At 45.9% G+C, this 18,342-nt stretch overlaps 2 protein-coding genes across 2 annotated transcripts in view; both read left to right on the top strand.

The window, feature by feature from the left end:
* EIF3B (eukaryotic translation initiation factor 3 subunit B) overlaps window positions 1-2,132 on the top strand; it is a 20,420-nt gene extending 18,288 nt beyond the window's left edge. Inside the window, exon 19 of the mRNA XM_075104873.1 lies at window positions 1,565-2,132. The gene's annotated coding sequence lies outside the window, so the exon portion shown is untranslated. The remainder of the gene's footprint in view (window positions 1-1,564) is intronic.
* On the top strand, window positions 289-18,342 carry LOC142062928 (kinesin-like protein KIF19). The gene is given in 13 exon segments (XM_075106194.1): window positions 289-419; window positions 4,978-5,080; window positions 9,714-9,761; window positions 9,764-9,814; window positions 10,742-10,829; window positions 11,428-11,577; window positions 11,820-11,932; window positions 12,983-13,183; window positions 13,979-14,106; window positions 14,108-14,123; window positions 15,016-15,138; window positions 15,805-15,930; window positions 18,220-18,342. Coding segments are annotated over 13 exon segments (1,401 nt in total).

Genomic DNA, 18,342 nt, shown 5'->3' with positions numbered 1-18,342 from the left:
GCGAAGGCAGATAGAAAATAAGGAGGGGATAGGTGAGGGTACAATGCGGCTTCACTAAGGGCAAATTGTGCCTGACAAATCCGGTGGTCTTCTACAATGGGGTTACAGCCTTTGTGGATAAGAGAAGAGCAACTGACATCATCTAACTGGACTTGTGCAAAGCATTTGACACTGTCCCACATGACATCCTTGTCTCTAAATCGGAGAGACACGGATTTGATGAATGGAGCACTTGGTGGATAAGGAATTGGCTTGCACGGTCACACTCAGAGTTGCGGTCAACGGCTTATGTCCAAGTGGAGACCAGTGACGTGTGGCGTTCCTCAGGGGTCGGTATTGGGACTGTTTAACAACTTTGTCAGCAGCATGGACAGTGGGATTGAGTGCGCCCTTAGCAAGTGTGCAGACAACACCGAGCTGTGTGGTGTGGTCAGCACACTGGAGGGAAGGGATGCCATCCAGAGGGACCTGGGCAGGCTTGAGAGGTGGGGCTGTGCGAACCTCATGAAATTCAACAAGGCCAAGTGCAAAGTCCTGCATGTGGGTTGGAGCAATCCTAAGCACAGATACCAGCTGGGCAGAGAACGGATTGCGAGCAGCCCTGAGGAGAAGGACTTGGGGGTGTTGGTTGATGAGAAGCTCAGCATGACTCAGCAAGGTGGACTCACAGCCCAGAAAGCCAGCAATATCCTGGGCTGCATCAAAAGAAGCATGACCAGCAGGTTGAAGGAGGTGATTCTGCTGCTCTGCTCTTCTGCTGCCCCACCTATAGCATTGCATCCAGCTCTGGGGCCCCCAACATAAAAAGGACGTGGCCCTGTTGGAGTGAGTCCAGAGGAAGGCCATGAAGACCATCAGTGGGCCAGAGCACCTTTCCTGTAAACACAGGCTGAGAGAGTTGGTTGTTCAGTGTGGAGAAGCCAAGACTCTGGAGAGACCTTACAGCAGCCTTCCAGTACCTGAAGGGGGCCTAAAAGCTGGAGAGGGACTTTTCACAAGGGCATGTAGTGATAGGACACAGGGTAATGGCTTTAAACTGAAAGAGTGTAGTTTTAGATCCCACATAAGGAAGAAACTCTTCCCTGTGAGGGTGGTGAGGCACTGGAACAGGTTGCCCAAAGAAGTTGTGGATGCCCCAACCCTGGATGTGTTCAAGGCCAGGTTGGATGGGGCTTTGAGCAACCTGGTCTAGTGGAAAGTGTCCCTGCCCATGGCTGGGGGGTTGGAACTAGAGGATCTTTAAGGTCCCTTCCAACCCAAACCATTATATGATTTTACGATTCTATGAAAGTATGAGCAGTGTACCTCTCGCACCTGTAGGAAAATTAATAGCCTTGATACCTTTGAATATATTTGAGTCTGACTGATCTGTGTCCTGTACATGGGAGATACTTTTGTGGAAGGAAGAGGGAGAGCTGCGTAGTGTATGGATTTAAACAAATGCCAGTTTAAGAACAGATGAAACATGCTTACACAGCCTTTCACCAGCTAGCATCTGTAGTGAGGTTGAGCTATTTGTATAAAAGCACAGTGACTAACTCACCTCTTTTTTCCTTTTCTGCAGCACCACCATATCTTGTGCCGAAAAGAAGTTAGTTCATTTTCAGAAAGCCTACATCAACTTTGGAATTTTTAATCCGTATTCTTGCACTCTGGAAGGGTGGATGCACCAGTTTTTCTCCATTCTGACACATTGTAGTGCCTTTAAGTCTTGCTGCCTGCTGCAGTGAGATACTGGAAAGGCGCTGCTTTTAAATTTTTATTCCTTTTGTTTTTTAGGGTTGTGGTTTTTTTTTTATTTTTAAATCCCCTACTACCAGTATTTACTCCCCGACTCCTGTGCAGTACTTACCAGCTGGCAGTTTTTGACTATTGCCAGTGAGGTGAGATTCATCAGCCTCTGTCTTACACACACGCACGATGTTTCTGTTTCAGGACTCTTTCTATGTCCCGAGTGCATGGACAGGTGTTCATTTTATTTGGGGAAAAGTTAACAGAACCATTTTTCGTATGATGTGTTTTAGTGTGCTGAAGCAGCACTACAGTGGGCTATATCCTCCTCCTTTCAGATTGTGAAAGGATGCCTCCCTCAAAGAGCTGAATATGGAAATAAAAGCAGACCTATACTAAAACCAGGCTGGCTACGCGTTGTTTGTAGGGAATCTTTCCCTGAATGATGAAAGCCAAACATACCCACAGCAATAAGAGCGTGTTTGCTATGTTGACTATGTGGTTCCTTTGGATTTTTTCTTCTTCTTTAATCTCAGTTCTCATGGCTCTTCTGGTTTTGTGTTGTAGTTTGTCTGGTTTTTACAGTGATGGCGGCTCATTAATCTGACAGGTTGATCTGTTCACTATAGTGGAGTGACTAGAAAATGAGTGGATTTCTTCCTAACCTCAGGAATTACTGGGTTAGTGTACGTCTGTCATTAGTGAACATTGCAAACTTTCAGAGAAGTGCTCTGTATGCACATGCCTTATGCTCCCCGTTAGAGTACCTAGTTTCATTTCTAAAGCCATCTGTGCTCAGAGGGGAAAAGCGTACTTAAAGCTGGTGAAGCAGATTCTCTGTATCAACAAGTAGAAATTCTTTTCTGGATACTGTCAGAGCAGTGAGAGAGATTGGCCTGCTGCTTGCCCTGTGAGGGGCAGAGGTGAATGAGGATGGTCCTGTCTCCTCTCCTGGACTGGCCAGGGAAATTGCTAATGTGAGCCCTCTTGACTGGCTCTTTTTAAACCCCAAGCTCACTTGCATAGCAGTGTCTGACATCTGGAGTGGAAAGCAGAACTCTTCAGGCAAAGGGTAGCCCCACTCAGCTGGAGGCAGCCAAGGGAGAGTAATATGCTTAGCTCTCGCTTTTCTTTGTCCTTAGGTGAACTTGCTGTGATAGCAAATGAACGAACACCTCAATTAACTCCCATGTTCTCTTCACCAGGAAGTCTCTTGAAAATAATTGTTCTGTAATGATGGTATTGACTAAGTTTCAGAAGTTCGCTGTTAAACCAGTGGGTGTTTTTTTTTCCCAGAAGTCTATATTTGTTTCTAGTTTTCAGCATTTGTTCATTCATAATCCATGTATACAGTTTATATAGATGATTGAAGTTTTGTCCACAATATTTACCAAGCTCATCTTTCAACTGGACTGGAAAAAATATTTACTTTCTAGCAAAATGGTGCAGAAGTTCTTCTAGCATGTTAAAGTTCTCCAGTAATGGCTTGAACTTCTATAGCAGGAATCATTTTAATTACCTTTGAGTTGTGAAGAGCTGACTTCTGAATAATTTTCTAAGTTAGGAATTGATTTGAAAGGTGTTTGGTTTTTTTTTTTCCTTCCCATCTCCATGTAATGAAGTTTTAATAGGCTACTGTGTGTTATTCCTGGCCATTTTCAAAGTGAAGAAATGTAATGCCAATGTTGGAAGAATTGAGTTGTCCTCTAAGATGTTTCTCTGAAGTGTGCAAAGAAAAAAATACCAGTGAGGAAAAAAAATCCAAAGCTTGATATTCCTGTAGGAGCTTTGAAAGCTGACAAGACGTTGTCCTGACCAGCAGTTAAGGCCTCTCCTCATCTGTTACGCTGGCATTTCTCACACTGCTCTCTCCAGTTACTGTGTCTCTTCTGTAGTGTTCCTTCAAATGCTTTATGCAAATTATGTGCTACTGAAAGTGCTTTATGGGTATGCATTTGGTAAACTAGACTATTTGGTGTATCTGAATAACACAAGGAGTTGTAGTAGGGAGGAAGAATGTTCTTGGGTTGAATCCCTGTTGGTTTGTAGCTTCAAGTACTCTGTACCATTTTTCAGCCTGTGGCCCCTATAGGGGCTTCTGAAGGATGGTCAAAACAGAAGCAGGTTTGTAGGTACTGTATAGAGTTACATATGGGTGGGGAAAAAGGCTCCCAACAGCAGTTGTACCTCCACTGAATGCCCTTGTGGGGCCAGAATTGGAGGGATAAGGGGAGGGGGAGGGAAACAAACCTTAAGCATTAAGTAGGATAGTATCTCTCATTCTGTGTGTTCAAGTATTGTCTTAAGTATTTTTAATGATTGTTCTTAAATAGCAAGTTTAACTGGAACAATTCATATAATCCTGGGCTAGTCTTTACTGTCAGTCTTTATTTTGAATTTGTAATACGTAAACATTCTCATGACCTTTTAACCCTCTGCAGTCCTTAATGCAAACTTCATAGAGCAAGTTTTGTTCACTTGCTATACTAAGTTTTAACTTCTTAAATTCTAATATTTTTTAATAAAGCCTTACTGTAACTTTTATGAGCTTTGACTCATTTACTGTCAATAAATAATGAAGACAAAAGGTGATCTTCCTGTGGTTTTTGTAATAGGTTGTTGTAATGAATGGATTGACACTAAAAATGTGGAAGGATTGCCTTCCTGAAAGTAGAGTCTAAGTGCCACTGGGCGTGAAGTGACAATACAAGGGAAGTTTGCACTTAGCCCAGGGAGGTAGCAAACTGTTCCCTGGCTGCCTCGATGGTGGTTGTCAGTTCTTGTGCAAGACTGGAGGGGCCAGGCTGCTTCTTGCTCAGCTTTTGGGGGAGCTGTGGGCCCCTGTGCCTGGCTGTGTTGCGCGTTTGATCCTAGGGCAAGGAAAAGTCTGGCATCCTAGCGGGCAGAAAATGAAGGCTGTGGCCAGCTCACCAAGGGTGTGTGAGATGGATTTGCATACAAAGAAGTAACTTGGGCTTGCAGGTGGGTTATCCTGCGTATCCTGACCCCTTCCACCGTTTCCCGCACAGGGTGCAGTGGTTGCACACTGCTTTCGGCAGCCTGGCGTAGCAGGGAGCTGCTGCAGCTCCCTTCCTGCTCTGGGGCTCAGTAGTTCCCTGCTGCCTCTCCTCTTGCTGTCCCTGCAGTCACCTCCCACCTGGGGGAGCGCAGGTGTTGCCTCTCTCTCCCTTCCCTGCGGGGAGCACTGCTGCTGCCTCTGAACCATTCTGCCTGCTGCCTGTGCAGTCTCCCGAAGGGCTTCAACTCGGTGTGCACCTCCCTGGGCAAATCGCCCAGCCCTGAGCTGGCATCATCTCGCAGCTCGGCCATGAAGGAGCAGCAGCTTATGGTGAGTCCACCTGCCTAGGGCAGGGACATGGGATAGGGAGGAGCAGATGGGTTGTACCCAGCCTTGGCATCCTTCCTATCACGTTTGTCTTCTGGTGTTCCTGTTCTCTGTGATCCAGCCAGAGGAAAAAACCTACGCTTGCTCTCTTTGTGCAAAGCTCTGTGTGATTTAAAGCAAAAGTTGGGTCCAAGTATCCTGCAGAGAACAAAAATGTATATTAGGGGAGGTGAGGCTGGATAACCTGGCAAGTGGTGCTGGTTAGTCTTCCTTGAACAGTGATTTGCAGTGTGCCCAGCTCTTTGGGATCTGTTTGAGTGACAGATACATAATGAGCAGCTAAAACCAGCTGGGATTATAGCCCTGCCTGAGTCTGCACCTGCTCCAGGACCTCGTCATCTCTGTGTTGATCAGAGTAAAAGGAGTGCTTTGAAAATGTAATCCTTTCCCAAGTTTCAACCTTCAACCCTGTAGCTCTGTTCAGCTGAAGCATTGCCCTCACATTGTGCTGAAACACGACTGAGAAGAAGAGGAGAAACCTCTGCTCAAAGTGGAATAGCTTAAAATAAAGTCAATAATATATAGAATTCCTTGCGTTCCTCTCTACTGCAAGAAAAAGCCTTAGTACTTGGTGTGGCCTGTTGCCACATGCTACTTATTTGGGTTTGTTTCCTTACCCTCGCTGGCTAGGGCTTACCACATACAGTGATTAACCAGACTGTCCTGGAGGTTAAGGCTGTCCAAGAGAGACTTGCGTTATCCCCCACTCCTCCTGTAGGGATTGGGATTATGGTGTACCAGATAATATTTTCAAATGCTTCTAAGATAAGTTCAGCCCATGGGAATGAGATGCTCATAACAGTGTCACTCAGATGTGTTCAGGGAGATGGCGAAGCTAAGTTAATTGTTGCATTCTTGTGAATTTTATCCGAAGCCAAGGAGGTCCCCTCCATCTCTGAGATACTCACAGTGAAGAAATGTTCCTTTGCTGTTGCTAGAACGACTCAAAAATGTCTACTACAGCACTTGAGACTGAGAGCTGTTCGTGAAACCCTCATTAAGTTGACAGGTAGCTTGACTTGTTATTGTGGAAATAAATCCGGTTCCTATAGAAACCGGTTGCTTGTGACTGGTGGGGCCGTAGAACAAGTCTGTTTCAATAATTGCACACCCTTCTGATGAGGCATCATTTATGTGCATTATGCAGTGTTTTATCAGCATCAGCTCTCCTGTCAGGAGCTCTAAGGGGATGCTGCTGTATTTCATGAGAGGGAAAACAGCTATGGAAAGGTGAAAATGGAATTTTTTCAAGTCTGTTATTAGCTCAGATGCCACAGGCAGCTTTTAGGTGGGATTTCAAATTGGTGGTCTCCTCTGGAGACCACCTAACGGGTGCACAGGTTTGGGATCTGGGACTGTGCAGCTCACCCACAGCTGCAAAGTGAGCCAGAGCCAGGACCTCAGCTTCAGGGGGCCCAATTAACCCCACAACAGATCCATGACACCACACTTTGGCTGTTGCTTCACCTATAGATTAGGCAGGCTGAAATACGTGTGCTTTTGTATCTCATTAATACTGGCAAACACAGCCAGTGTGTTTTAAATCTTCGAGTCAAATTACCATCTTTCAAATTACCATGTTTCGAAATGGAGTACCCTGTTTCTGACTGATTAAGTTGTGACACAAGGCTCTGGCGGTTACTTGCTACTTTATAATTGCTCCAGTCCTGCGATGAATTCCAGCTTTCGAGGAACCCTGTGGGACCTGCACAGATCTGAGCCAACTTGCCCTGATCCGGTTGAACAGGCTCATAATGATTGCTACCTGGGATTAAACAAAATGGGTACTTAGTGAAATGCAATTCCCTTTCTTTGTCATGGATAACTTTAATCAGTGTTTTGGGAACACCACGGGAATCTGTAAGCATGCTCAGCTCTGTGGCTGTTGGTACCGCGGTCCCAGATCTCCAAAGGTTCCCGCTGGCAGCAGCAATGACATGCTGAGTTCATTCTGCCGCCTTCTCTGTCAATCAGTTGGAGTCTCGCTGTGTTAGAGACAGAAATGGGGGAAGAGGGAGGAAGAAATTTTCAAGATAAAAGGGCAAATCGTGGAGAAATTAACTGGTTTAAACTTTATGAACTTCCTTAAACTCTCCAGGCCCTAAACTTAAGGTTTTAAGATTGATCAGCGAAGAGATGCAATAAGAAGCTGTAGGCATTGCTGGTGCTTGCACAGAGCTGAGCCCCGTTGCAGGTAAGTCTGGGTGGCCTCAGCGCACATAAGCCACGTGTGTGTGCAGGTGGCCCTTTGCACCCATCCCATCAGCGAAGCAGAACTGGAGCAGGGAGCTGCCCCCGTTGCCCGCCGAGTGGGTGAGCTGGGGGGAAATTGTGCCTGGGCTGCAGGAGAACACCTGCGATGGGGACCGGGGAGTCTGCTGGGTACCACATGGACAACCACGAGACTCTGGCTCTTCTGGTTCACATGCAAACACTTGCTTTCAAATCCTGCAAAACTGCTGGCCTTGCTGTGACACAGCAGGGATGCAGTTTCCACTGCAAATGATGCTTCTTTTCTCCAGTTCTGCGTCTTTCAGCTCTTGCTCCTCTTTTTAAGAGGGAGGAATTGCAGGAGGTCCCTGCTTACCTTTTCTACATCGCTACATCTATTTACACGTTTTCATTGTGCCTTTATTTACCTACTCCAATGTAAATCCCATTATTTTCTATTGTGCTTCAGCTAATCTTTCTCTGAACCCTTTCTGAATGCACGCTAATTCTGTAATACATCTCATCTCCACGCAACAGTCAAATGAGTGCAGCCCTCAGAAGCAGCGAGCATGAATCTCTCTTTCCTCTTTATGAATTATCTTATAAATGCAATATTTGTTTAGCACCTTACTGGTGAAACATCCTTCTTTTTTTGGTTTTGGTTTTTTTTTCTTTTTTTAAAGCAGCCTCACAAGGATATCAGCTCTATTTTTACACAGCTTATTCAGACTTGCATCATCTGCCCTGAGATCTATTTTCTCTAATGGAAATCTGGGAAGGAAATGTGCATTACATTAGTCTGGGTAACTTTTTTCTATGAGAATAAGTTTCTCTTAATAATGCAAATAACTGGAATTATGAAAGCAAATTAATTGACTGGGCAGTTGAAGTACTTAGATTTCTTGGTGTATTTAGATTTACATCATGTTCCCTGCTATTTTTACTCCCAGCCTAACTCACTTAGCTGCTTCTGTCTGCTTATTAATCCTAACTTAAAATTAACTCTGTGTCTTGTTATGTTTTAATGCTCCTGTGCAATCACAGAAGATTTCTGCTTTTAGAATACTGCCTCTTAGACAAGGTGTCAGCCCCAGATTGGAAAAGGAGGACTCTTTTGGATGCGTGGGTACACTGCAAGCAAAATTTGGACATTATAAGGCCCCAGTGAAAGGGGCCTGAAAGTGTTACAGACAGAATTTCTAAAGGGAACATGCTGACCTCATTCTTCAAGCTCTGCTCTTGGCTGTCACACTTGCATGTGCACATGATTACGTGTCAGCCCATCTTCTGCAAGCAAATGCTGCCGCCGAGGATAAAGCAGGAGTTCCCTCCGGAGTTTGTACTTGTGTTGCTTCAGGTTTTAAAGCCTGAGACAGACTGGTGAAATCTAAAGAATTAACAACAAAAAAAAAGTCATTCTGGTAACTGAAAACTTGCAGATCAAAACTAGAGATACTTGTAAGAGACCTGAAATTTAGCAGGAAATGCAAAATTAAAAAGTCTTGACATTTCCTGGATGCCTATGGCCACTTGTCTCCCATGCCTGGCACACCAATGGTGTTATTCTGTAGGTCAAGTGGTGGCTGATTTATGCTGTAATAGCTTATCTAATGATCTGCTTACCTAAGAGGGAGTGAAAGCTGCTCTGGAGTAGGAGGCACAGGGTTATCTGTCCCTTCCCTTGAGGCTTCAGCATCTCCTTATGAGCCATTTCAGTGGAGGAGATAGAACACTGTTCCCCACAGAAATTACATACCGTGATAATTATGTACCAAAATAGATCCTAAGGGACTGAAAAGAAACAGAACCAGTTCTGTAACTGGCTGCAACTCCTCTCCCACCTTTGTTTTTTTTCCTTAATAAAAGTCAGAAATGGAATGAAGTTTCTGTCCTTGAGCACTGCAGATATCTCTATTAGCCCTTCTGCAGGAAAGGCTTTGGAAGATGACTTTGGGTAATTTTGCTTCTGAGGAACTTGACTACCTTCTTTTACAGCTCCTCTGTCTGAATCTTGGCTGAAAATGGAGGTAAGAGGTCCTGTCCCTCTCCTGCTTGCACGGGGGTCAGTTGGGTGTCATGTCCCAGCAACCACCGCTGTTACCCAATGCCAGCGACTGTTTCACTGCACAACGGACCTTCAAAGCATTTTGTAGCAGCTACTGCTTCTCCAAATTACAGAAGTTACGACATCAATTGCAAAACAAAGCCTATCGGTGTCCTCGTTGTGCGTGTAAGTGTGTTTTCCACACAGAGCTGTAGTGCGACATTCCTTTGGCCAAGAGGTGCGACGGTGATGAGAAATCCCAACAGACTGTGAACCAAACCCAGACATAATGGTGGTTCTTCTGACTTTATTTTATAACAGAGGGTGGTCCTGGTGCATCCAAGGGACATCTTGCGAGCTAAGAGATCCTGAGAAAAAAAAAATCTGTATTTGCTATGGTTTTTGATCACAGAGTGACCCAGGCAACATCCTTCCCTTTCTTTTAACCAAAAGGCTTAACGTAAGATTTGCTTTCCCTGCTTAGATGAATGGTCTTGGCAGGTGAGTAGAACTTCACAACCCAGAGGCCACATGTCACCCAGATAAAAGGTGACAGTGCCGAAGGTGAGAGGACTGTGAGGACTTTCCTTTTGTCAGAGAAGCGGGGAGACGTGGAGCATTCTGTCTGCCTCTCCTTCCCACATCGGGACTCCCCAGATACACCACACCTGAGCAGAGAGGAAGAGCTTTGTCTCCTGACGCCTCCGGTGAATGAGATCGTTGTCATGCTGCTTGGCTCTACTGCTCACACACTTCTTCCCTGTGCCTCTTTTGTTTTACAGGCTCATGAGGTGAGCTCTAGTGCCCTTACTGAGCTGCGTTGTGCAGCAGATGTAAGGTGCAGCATGAGGATTTCATCAGCACCTGCATTTTGTGATCACCATGAAGTGACTGCAGCCTTGCTTCTCACAGGCAATTCAGTTCTCTGTTTTCTCTTTCACAAGAAATGTTAGTGTAGCACCCTTGTATGCTATCTAAGACATTTTTGGAGGCCCAGTGGCACTCCTCAATAAAGGATAAGATCAGGGAGAGAATTTACTCCCTTCTTCAGCAGACACAAAATAAAACCAAAGTATTGCATGTTCAGAGTCCAAGAAAATAATCAAATTTAAGGACATTTATTTTAGTAAGCGCCTGCACCTTGCCTGCCTTTAGAAAATTCAATAAACCTCTGTGCTTTTCTGCCTATTTTGATGATGTGTCAGAATTCAAATGGTTCACAAATTGTTCCGAAGCCCAGGAAATTTGTAAAACATAGATGAGAAAATCGTGAGGAATGCAATTAGGTATAGACTGTTTGGACAGCTGTTATGCCTGACCATAAGTTTTTGCCTTTTTGACTGAATTAGGAGGAAGTATATGTGTCCATGACCAAAAGCCTGATAGGAGAAGTAATTTTTGGCTACAATGCAACCATTTTTACATACAGTCCAACAGGTAAAATAGTCCCTGTAGCTGAACTGCTTCAGATGAATAAAAAGTATCTGTACATACCAGAAATGAACTATAATGCTAATTGCTTACTGTTGAGGACAAGACTGAAGCATTAAAATACCATTCTCATCAGGAACTGTGGATCTTCTTTTAATGCTAAAGTAACAGCAAAGCTACCCTGTTTGAGAAGTCACTTAATTGGGGTGGAATTCAGTGGAGACAAATCTTCCCGTTAAGAAGAAGGAGGAGGAGATGAGGTCGTCTGCAATGCTGGAGACTGATCTCAAGAGAATAGGTACAGCTGTAGAAAGCATCTGTAGGCTACAGACCACATGAAAATAAATTTCTATCCTAGCTCTGAACACCTGGGTGGACAGTTAACCTGCCTCTGTGGCCATCTGAAAGTCCTCTTCCTACCCATATTGGATGGCACGTGTCATGTCTTTCCTGCGGCAGTGCCATTGTAGAGTAAGAAATGGGAGTAACTGGAGGAAGTTTGGGGCCAAAGGACAGAAATCAGAATGGAATTGGGCTTTATTTGTTGTGGAAACTTGCTCACAAGGAAGTTGGACTTTGCTGCTTTTCTTTGCATCTTTAACAGAAGCAGAAAACACCTACACGATGCTAGGGATGGACTGTGACCTGGGGATTTACATCCGCACTCTTGATGACCTCTTTAAGGCCCTTGAAGCTACCCCCGAGGAGACGGATTACTGAGTCTCCATGTCCTACCTGGAGGTGAAGTGTCTGTGTTGCCCTGGATCCAGGCCCTGTGGGAATTCAGCAGACCCCTGGGAGCAGGCGTAATGGGAAGTGGAGTGTCCAAGTCTGTCCTTCGTGCAGCACTCCCCTTGGGTCGTAATAACTCGAATCTTCCATTCTGCCCTTCCACTCCAAAGAAATGCAGGATCAACTCAACCTTCTTCTCAGATCTAAGGACCCAGTGCTAGTCTCACACCAAGCCTTGTTTCCCTACCCTCAGATCTATGACAGTGATCCGTGACCTCCTGAACCCATCCTCGGAGTTCTTAGACCTCAGAGAGGACCCCAGAGGCAGCATCCAGATAGCAGGAATTATGGAAGTCTCCACTACCAACGCTCAGGACGTACGCTGGGCTATGGTCCACAGCGAGGGAAACGGTGGGGGTTTGTGCTTTCACGCATCAGTGCTTTAAAATTTCTTGACACTTTGCTATTGCCTGTGCCTTACTTGGCAGCAAGGACCTTTTGTAGCAGGACCTCGGTGGAACTGGATTAACGTGATGAATTGTATGGAAAGGGCAGATCGTGGAGCCATGTGAGTGATATAAAACAGGCTAAAATCTCCAGCTAACCTCCTGCTAGCTCTGCTTCCCTGGCGTGCATGCTGCTTTCCTGGAAGGACAAGAGTGCTTTCATTTGTGTACGCATGTTAACTGCGGCAAGCGAGGAAAGCAAGCAGCCAACTCAACGTGAGTGATAGAGTAAGCTTCAGTTTTATTTTTAAGTCACAGCGCTTTTATATGCTCTTGTAAACAAGCTTCAACAATTACTTCATACGGATTGTGACACCTCCTTAACGAACAGTCTATTTCTGTACTTCGTGCCTAAACTCCTTGTTGTTTGTCGGATGCTCTCAAGGCCGAGAGATATCCCTGCCTTTCTTCTTTGCTCTCAAGGCCGAGATATCTCTCGCCTTTCTTCCTCCTCCTGGTGACTTGCAGATTCTCTGTAATTTCCCATCATCGGGTCTGATCTCTGTAATTTTCCATCAGCGGGTCTGACGCCGGGTCTGTAGTCAAGCTAATTCCATCGCGTACCTATAATCCTCCAGCCCGCTTTCTATCTCAAACAACTTATCAGGGGACCCACATGTGGACTCAAGCCTATAGTTTCCCACAGTTAACAAACCGTCAGGAGAGGGAAAAGAAATAACGAAACCCTCTTGAGCTACACTGAGATAAACACACCTCCCAGGAAAACAGCCCTGAACCCAACAAACCCACGCTTCCAAGGTCACAAGCCAAAGGGGGAGACCTGGGGAAAATCAACAGCAAAACCCCTGCTAGCGTGAACAGGCCCAGCGTTTGCCCGTACCCTGGTTGAGGGGTTCAGTCTGCGGGGAAAGGCTGTGCTAAGGCTCAGGCAGAGCTGTACATCTTTTCTGCATCGTTTAGATCATGCAGCTGTTAATGAAAGGAAACAAGCAACACACCCAGGAAACGACTGCTGCCAACAAGACGCCCTCCCCCTCACAACCAGTGCTGCAGGTGACAGTGACGCAGAAAAGCCGGAGGAAGGCGGTCAGTGGAGAAGTGCAAACTGGGACGCTTTTCATGGTTGACTTGGTGGGGTCAGAGAGAAGCAGCCCAGGTATGGCTGGAGCTTGGCAGCTTTTGGTGAGACCAGGCTGGATTCCCTGGCCTGCTGTGCAGTGTCTGCGTGCCTGCCCTCCTCCCTGGGGAAACCTGCACTGTGTGTTTCTCTGTTGCTCTGGAGCAGTAGGTTGTACCTGAGACAGCCTGAAAATAAAGACAAAGTTTGATGACATTGGTAATATCTTTTATTAGACCAACTAATATAATTGGAAAAATGTAAACCAGCTTTTGGGTGCAGCCTTTTCTCAGACCTGAAAAAGCAGCAGTGAATTTCACATCTGAAGAGAAGCTGAGGTCTGTTAGGCAGGGATCGGCTAGGCTGTCGGAGAGAAAGCTGGTACCAGTGGAATAGAGGGATGCTGGTGGGTGGAAAATAAGGCAGCTGGCTCCTATGGGAAAAAGGAAATGCTGGAACTCAGGGAAGTGGTTTGAGGGAGAGATATTTTACATATCCAGCACTTCTACTGAGGCCAGGAATTCTGTAGTGATGTAGTTATGCGTCTTAGTTTCCGAAATAATCTTTAGAAGATAATTGATAGCTATCTTTTAAGAACCAAGAGGTCAGAGCTGGGTCATCTTTTCTGAGAAGTGTACTACTACTGGCACCTCTGTGCCTCAGAGAGGGGTTTAACCCTGAACTTACAGGTTGCTTTTGCAGGAGGTGTTACTTTGACATCCAAACCTTGACCCCGGTGATGCCGCACATCTTCCCTAGGCACAGACCCACTGTTCTGAGCCATGTGCTCGCTCTGCCTGACTGTCCCACCTCCCTCCCTACCTTCCCAACAGACTTAGAACCGGTGCAAGAGGATGAAGGAAGGAGCCCACATCAACTGCTCGCTGCTGGCTTTGGGCGACTGCATCAACACTTTGAGCGAAAAGGGGTCAAGCCGGGCCCAGTTTGCCAATTTTTGAGACAGTAGACACACACCTGCTGAAGGTCCAGTACGCTGCGGGTCGGCAAGGAGCTTGGTGTGTCTGCTGCTGCTATCGCCACTGAAATCAGACAGGGCTTGAGAGCTGATCCTTGAATATCTCTGTACATTGTCTTCATCCAGCTTGGAGTGCTCTTCCGGGATCTGGGCTTGACTCAGACAGTGCTGCCTCTCTAACAAACATGTTGTCTTGTCATCTCTGCTGTTAAGGAAGGACCTCCTACAGGGATAAGGAAATCCTAACAGATTTGGGTCATATACCTCTAAGCTTGCAGGTGATAAGTGATTGTTTTTTCTTTTTAAAATTAACTTACTGCCTTTGAATGTTTCAACCCTTCTCTAAGTTTTGGCTGAAACTGGCCAATAAATTTGGATGTTGTTGGTGCAGGAGAAAGAGAGACTGAGAGTGACTGTGTGCTGTCATAAGTTGTCTCTCCTTTAGGAAATCAGAAAGGCTGCAGACAGCCTCTTTGCTACACTGGTTATTTTATGGATCCTTTACAACTTCATTTATGACCCTCACCTCAAGCCTTGGTGCCGAGCTACCACTGTCGCTGCCTGAGAGATGTGTTTTCTAGAGGATGGTGGAGAGGAGAAAGGATGGAGGAAAAGGCAGCTGCTCTGTTGTGAGCAGCATTGAGAAGCTGCCAGTGTATTTGTGGAAATTGTGATTTTCTTGAAAAAAATTTTTTGTAGAAAGTTAATTACTTATTGATTTTGCTGTTGATGGAGAGAAGGCCTAGTGAATGGTCTTTTACCAGCACTTCCTTCACTCCTAATTGGGATTCTCCACCAGAATCTCAATGAATCACAGGGGTACCCAGCCGTGGTGGTTACCACCAAGCAGCAAGCCCCTGTTGTGTCCATACTAACCACACCAATGTTGCATCTCCCTAGGACTCGTTAGGGGGCAACAGCAGGACTGTTATGATTGCACATATCAACCCAGCCGGTAACTCCTTTGAAGAATCTGAAACGACCTTGATCTACACCTATTGAGCAAAAACCATTGAGAAAAAGGTAAATGAGCAAACAACTCACAAGGAGGTTGAGGTTAGAAATTAAAAGCTTGCAAAGTGGAAACAGAAGCTGTGCTGGATGAAGGGAGCACAAACTTCATGAGGGGGCAGTGCAGGTTGGTGTAGAGGCTCAGTATGAGTGACAGAAGAAAAACAGATGACGGAAACAGCGAAAAGCAAATTGTGTGGGTCCTGGATGAGAAGAGGAATATGAGGGTCAAAACAAGGGAGCAGAATAATGGAAAGGCAGAGGATGATGTGCCTGGTACGGACCTGGGTGCAGAACATAAGCAACGATGGTTGGAAGATGACTATTGGGAGGACAGTGTATGGGGAATGTCCCAGTGGGGATGCTGGGCCTGGAAGTGGAACCGAGGGGCTGCAGAAAGGAGGAATAAAATGGACAGGCTTGTGGTGTGAAGCAAGGTTAACAATGATCTACAACAGGGTTTTCACTCTTCATGGATCTCTGTGTTTTCCCTGTGGACCTTTTGGGAATTTCCTAGAATTAGGGAAACCCACTAATTTACAGTTTCCCCACTCATGAGGGAAAATTCTGCTGCATCACAGGATTCAGTGCCCCTCCAACTGAAAGCATAGCTTTGTTAGCAGCCATTGTAGCAATAACAGTCTGTGGGACAAATGCTTACGTATTCTGGCTCACCAGGTAAAATGTAACCTGTGGAACGTCTCCTACCACATCGCCCAATACACCAGCACCATTGCGGACCTCCACAGGGAGATCGAGTGTCTGAAGGCAAGGGTCGAAAACCAGGAGAAGAAGAAAAGTGCAGTCAGCTCCAACCTCAGGGATCTGCAAGGCAGAGCCAAGAGCAAGAACTGTTCTGCGGCACCTGGAGGGAAGAGAGCGGGGAGAGGAGCTGTGTGGACAGGTTGTGGTAGCGCTTGGTGGGCCTCCAGGAAGATGTAGCCGGGGGAAGCTGGCTGAACAATCCTTGCAGAGAAGCAGAGTTGAGAACAGAGTCTGATGGGCAGTGGAGGCAGGCAGGGGAGCTGAAGTTGGTTTTGTGTGTGAGCCTGTGTCTGATGTACTATGTGACACTGGACAACACGTTCAACCTTCTCAGCATCCTCCCCAACATTAAAATGTGTTAAATTTCACAAACCTGCCCTTGAAAAGAGCTTTGACATCAGGTGGTGGCATTTGCTGTGGGAAGTCCTGACTCTCACAGAGAGGTGACCGAGTTTGTAGCCTGCGTCATTGTGGGCTCTGAGGCTGTGTCAGGACACGGAGCTCTGTTGTACGGTTCATTGCACTTAATTAAAAAAATAAAATGGGGAGGGGAGCAGGGTGAAGCTTTTAAAGCACTGATTGTTCTGCCCTGGGGATTGTTCCTTTTGTCAGTGAATCTGGTAAGGAATGAAATAAAAATAGTCAAGTTCACTGACAGATGAGACACGAGGTATAATAGGCCTCTGTTGCCAATACCCATGGTTGTTTCTAGATAACAAGCACAGAAAACCAATACCTTTTTCTTTTTGGCAGGTGGAAACGTGGAAGAGACGATGATCACCCAAAGGCATCCCAGTGCAGGGGAAAGAGAGGCTCAGCCTGTCGACTGGTCCCAGAAGTCAGAGTGGTATGCGATGGTATCTTCCCCAACACCCTCTTTCTTTTCACATATTTTATACTATTTTTTATCTTTCAGGTGGAGCTTGAGTGACTCTAGTCATACATACCTTTGTTATGATTGGTGTAAAATTTCCTCACTTTACTTTTAAAACCATGGACTAGAAGAAAATGAAAGCGCATGCCCAGTGAGGGGCGGTCGCACCTTAGAGGCAGGTAACTTTTGGGATGGAGGTGTGTTTTGGTATTATAATGATATTATAATGAGTGAAGTTCACCAAAAGGACAGCACTTTGTCAAAAGCATGACAGACTGTTGGCCCAGGGTAACAAATGTGCAGCGTACCAGCTCCATGGTACCTCGAGTTCCCATTTATCACAGAGCCTGGCCGTGATGCCTCCACACCGCTCCACCCTCCAGACAACTCCTCTTAGAGTCAGTACGCCAAACTCTCCTGGCATTGCTGACATCTAAGGTTACTAGGGAACTTCTGTGGAATGGATTCCTCACATATCAGCTGCACTTCACCCTAACAGCTTCTTCAATGCTGTACCTTTTCTAAAAACATAGGTTTAATGGCTAAGCCACCTCCAGCGATTATTCCACAGAGCTGTACAGAGCTTTGTTTCATGAACATGTCTCCTAGAACTCTGCTCCCCTTCCCTCCTCCCTTTGACTTGGAGAATTAATAAGGCTTTTAGAGACAGAAAAGGACCCAGTCAGGGCTGTGTATGAGCCAGCATGTTCATCCTCCCCATCGCCGTTGCGTTAGATTTGAGAGAGATGACTCTTTTGGTGGCAAACGGAACAGCAAAGGTTAGATGGCCAAACATGCAATGCTCCAAGTGACTGCTGAAGGAGACCACCCTCTCTGGAGGCCTGTGCTTGGTTGTTATTGAGGTCTTGAGGTCTTTCCTGCAAGAAGGGAAAGATGCTGCTGGCTCCTTTGTCTTTGGAAAACTTATGTGTGTTTTGAGACAGTAAGGGGCTGCCAGGAAATTGCCAGTCTTCAGCAGGGAGTCCAAGCAGCATCATCTCTTGTTTCTTATAACTGCCTAGAATGAATGGGACAAGGAGTTGGGTTTCACCTTGAATAATAAACTTAATGCTAGTCATGTTGTTATATGCGAGATTAAACTACTTTGGGTGCCCTTCTGTAGCAGGGGAGCAAATAGCAGGTGGCTGGAACTGTGGAAAAGTACATGAGGTATCAGGAGTCTCTTGGTGACTGCAGTCTGGGAGCCAGGGCTAGAGGAGAGGCTTTACAGTGAGAAAAACCTGCTGAGGATCTCATTCTTCCCTCTTCCTGCAGCCCCACAACAGCCCTTCTCTGGATGTAAGTCAGCATCTGGATCTAAATAAAGATGTCAGAAAGGGCCTACCTGGGAACATGAAGGATCTTCCCTGGGGGGTGAAGTTTGACATTCCCTCCACAACCCTTGTGTCAGACAGGTAATGTGAACCTTTCTCATTATTACACTTATTCTCTAGGGCATGTGGACCTGGCAGCTCCCAGCTAAGACCTCAAAGCTGGGCAACAACAAACTGGAAGAACCTCCAGAAACTGGAATCTGGAAGAAAAGAGTTTCCTGGTATACTGCTTTTGCAAAGTAG

The sequence above is a fragment of the Phalacrocorax aristotelis genome, chromosome 10 (genome assembly GCF_949628215.1).
Source record: "Phalacrocorax aristotelis chromosome 10, bGulAri2.1, whole genome shotgun sequence".
Classification (NCBI taxonomy): Eukaryota; Metazoa; Chordata; class Aves; order Suliformes; family Phalacrocoracidae; genus Phalacrocorax; species Phalacrocorax aristotelis.
The sequence above is the reverse complement of the archived record's forward strand: the minus strand, read 5'-3'. Positions and strand labels throughout refer to the sequence as shown.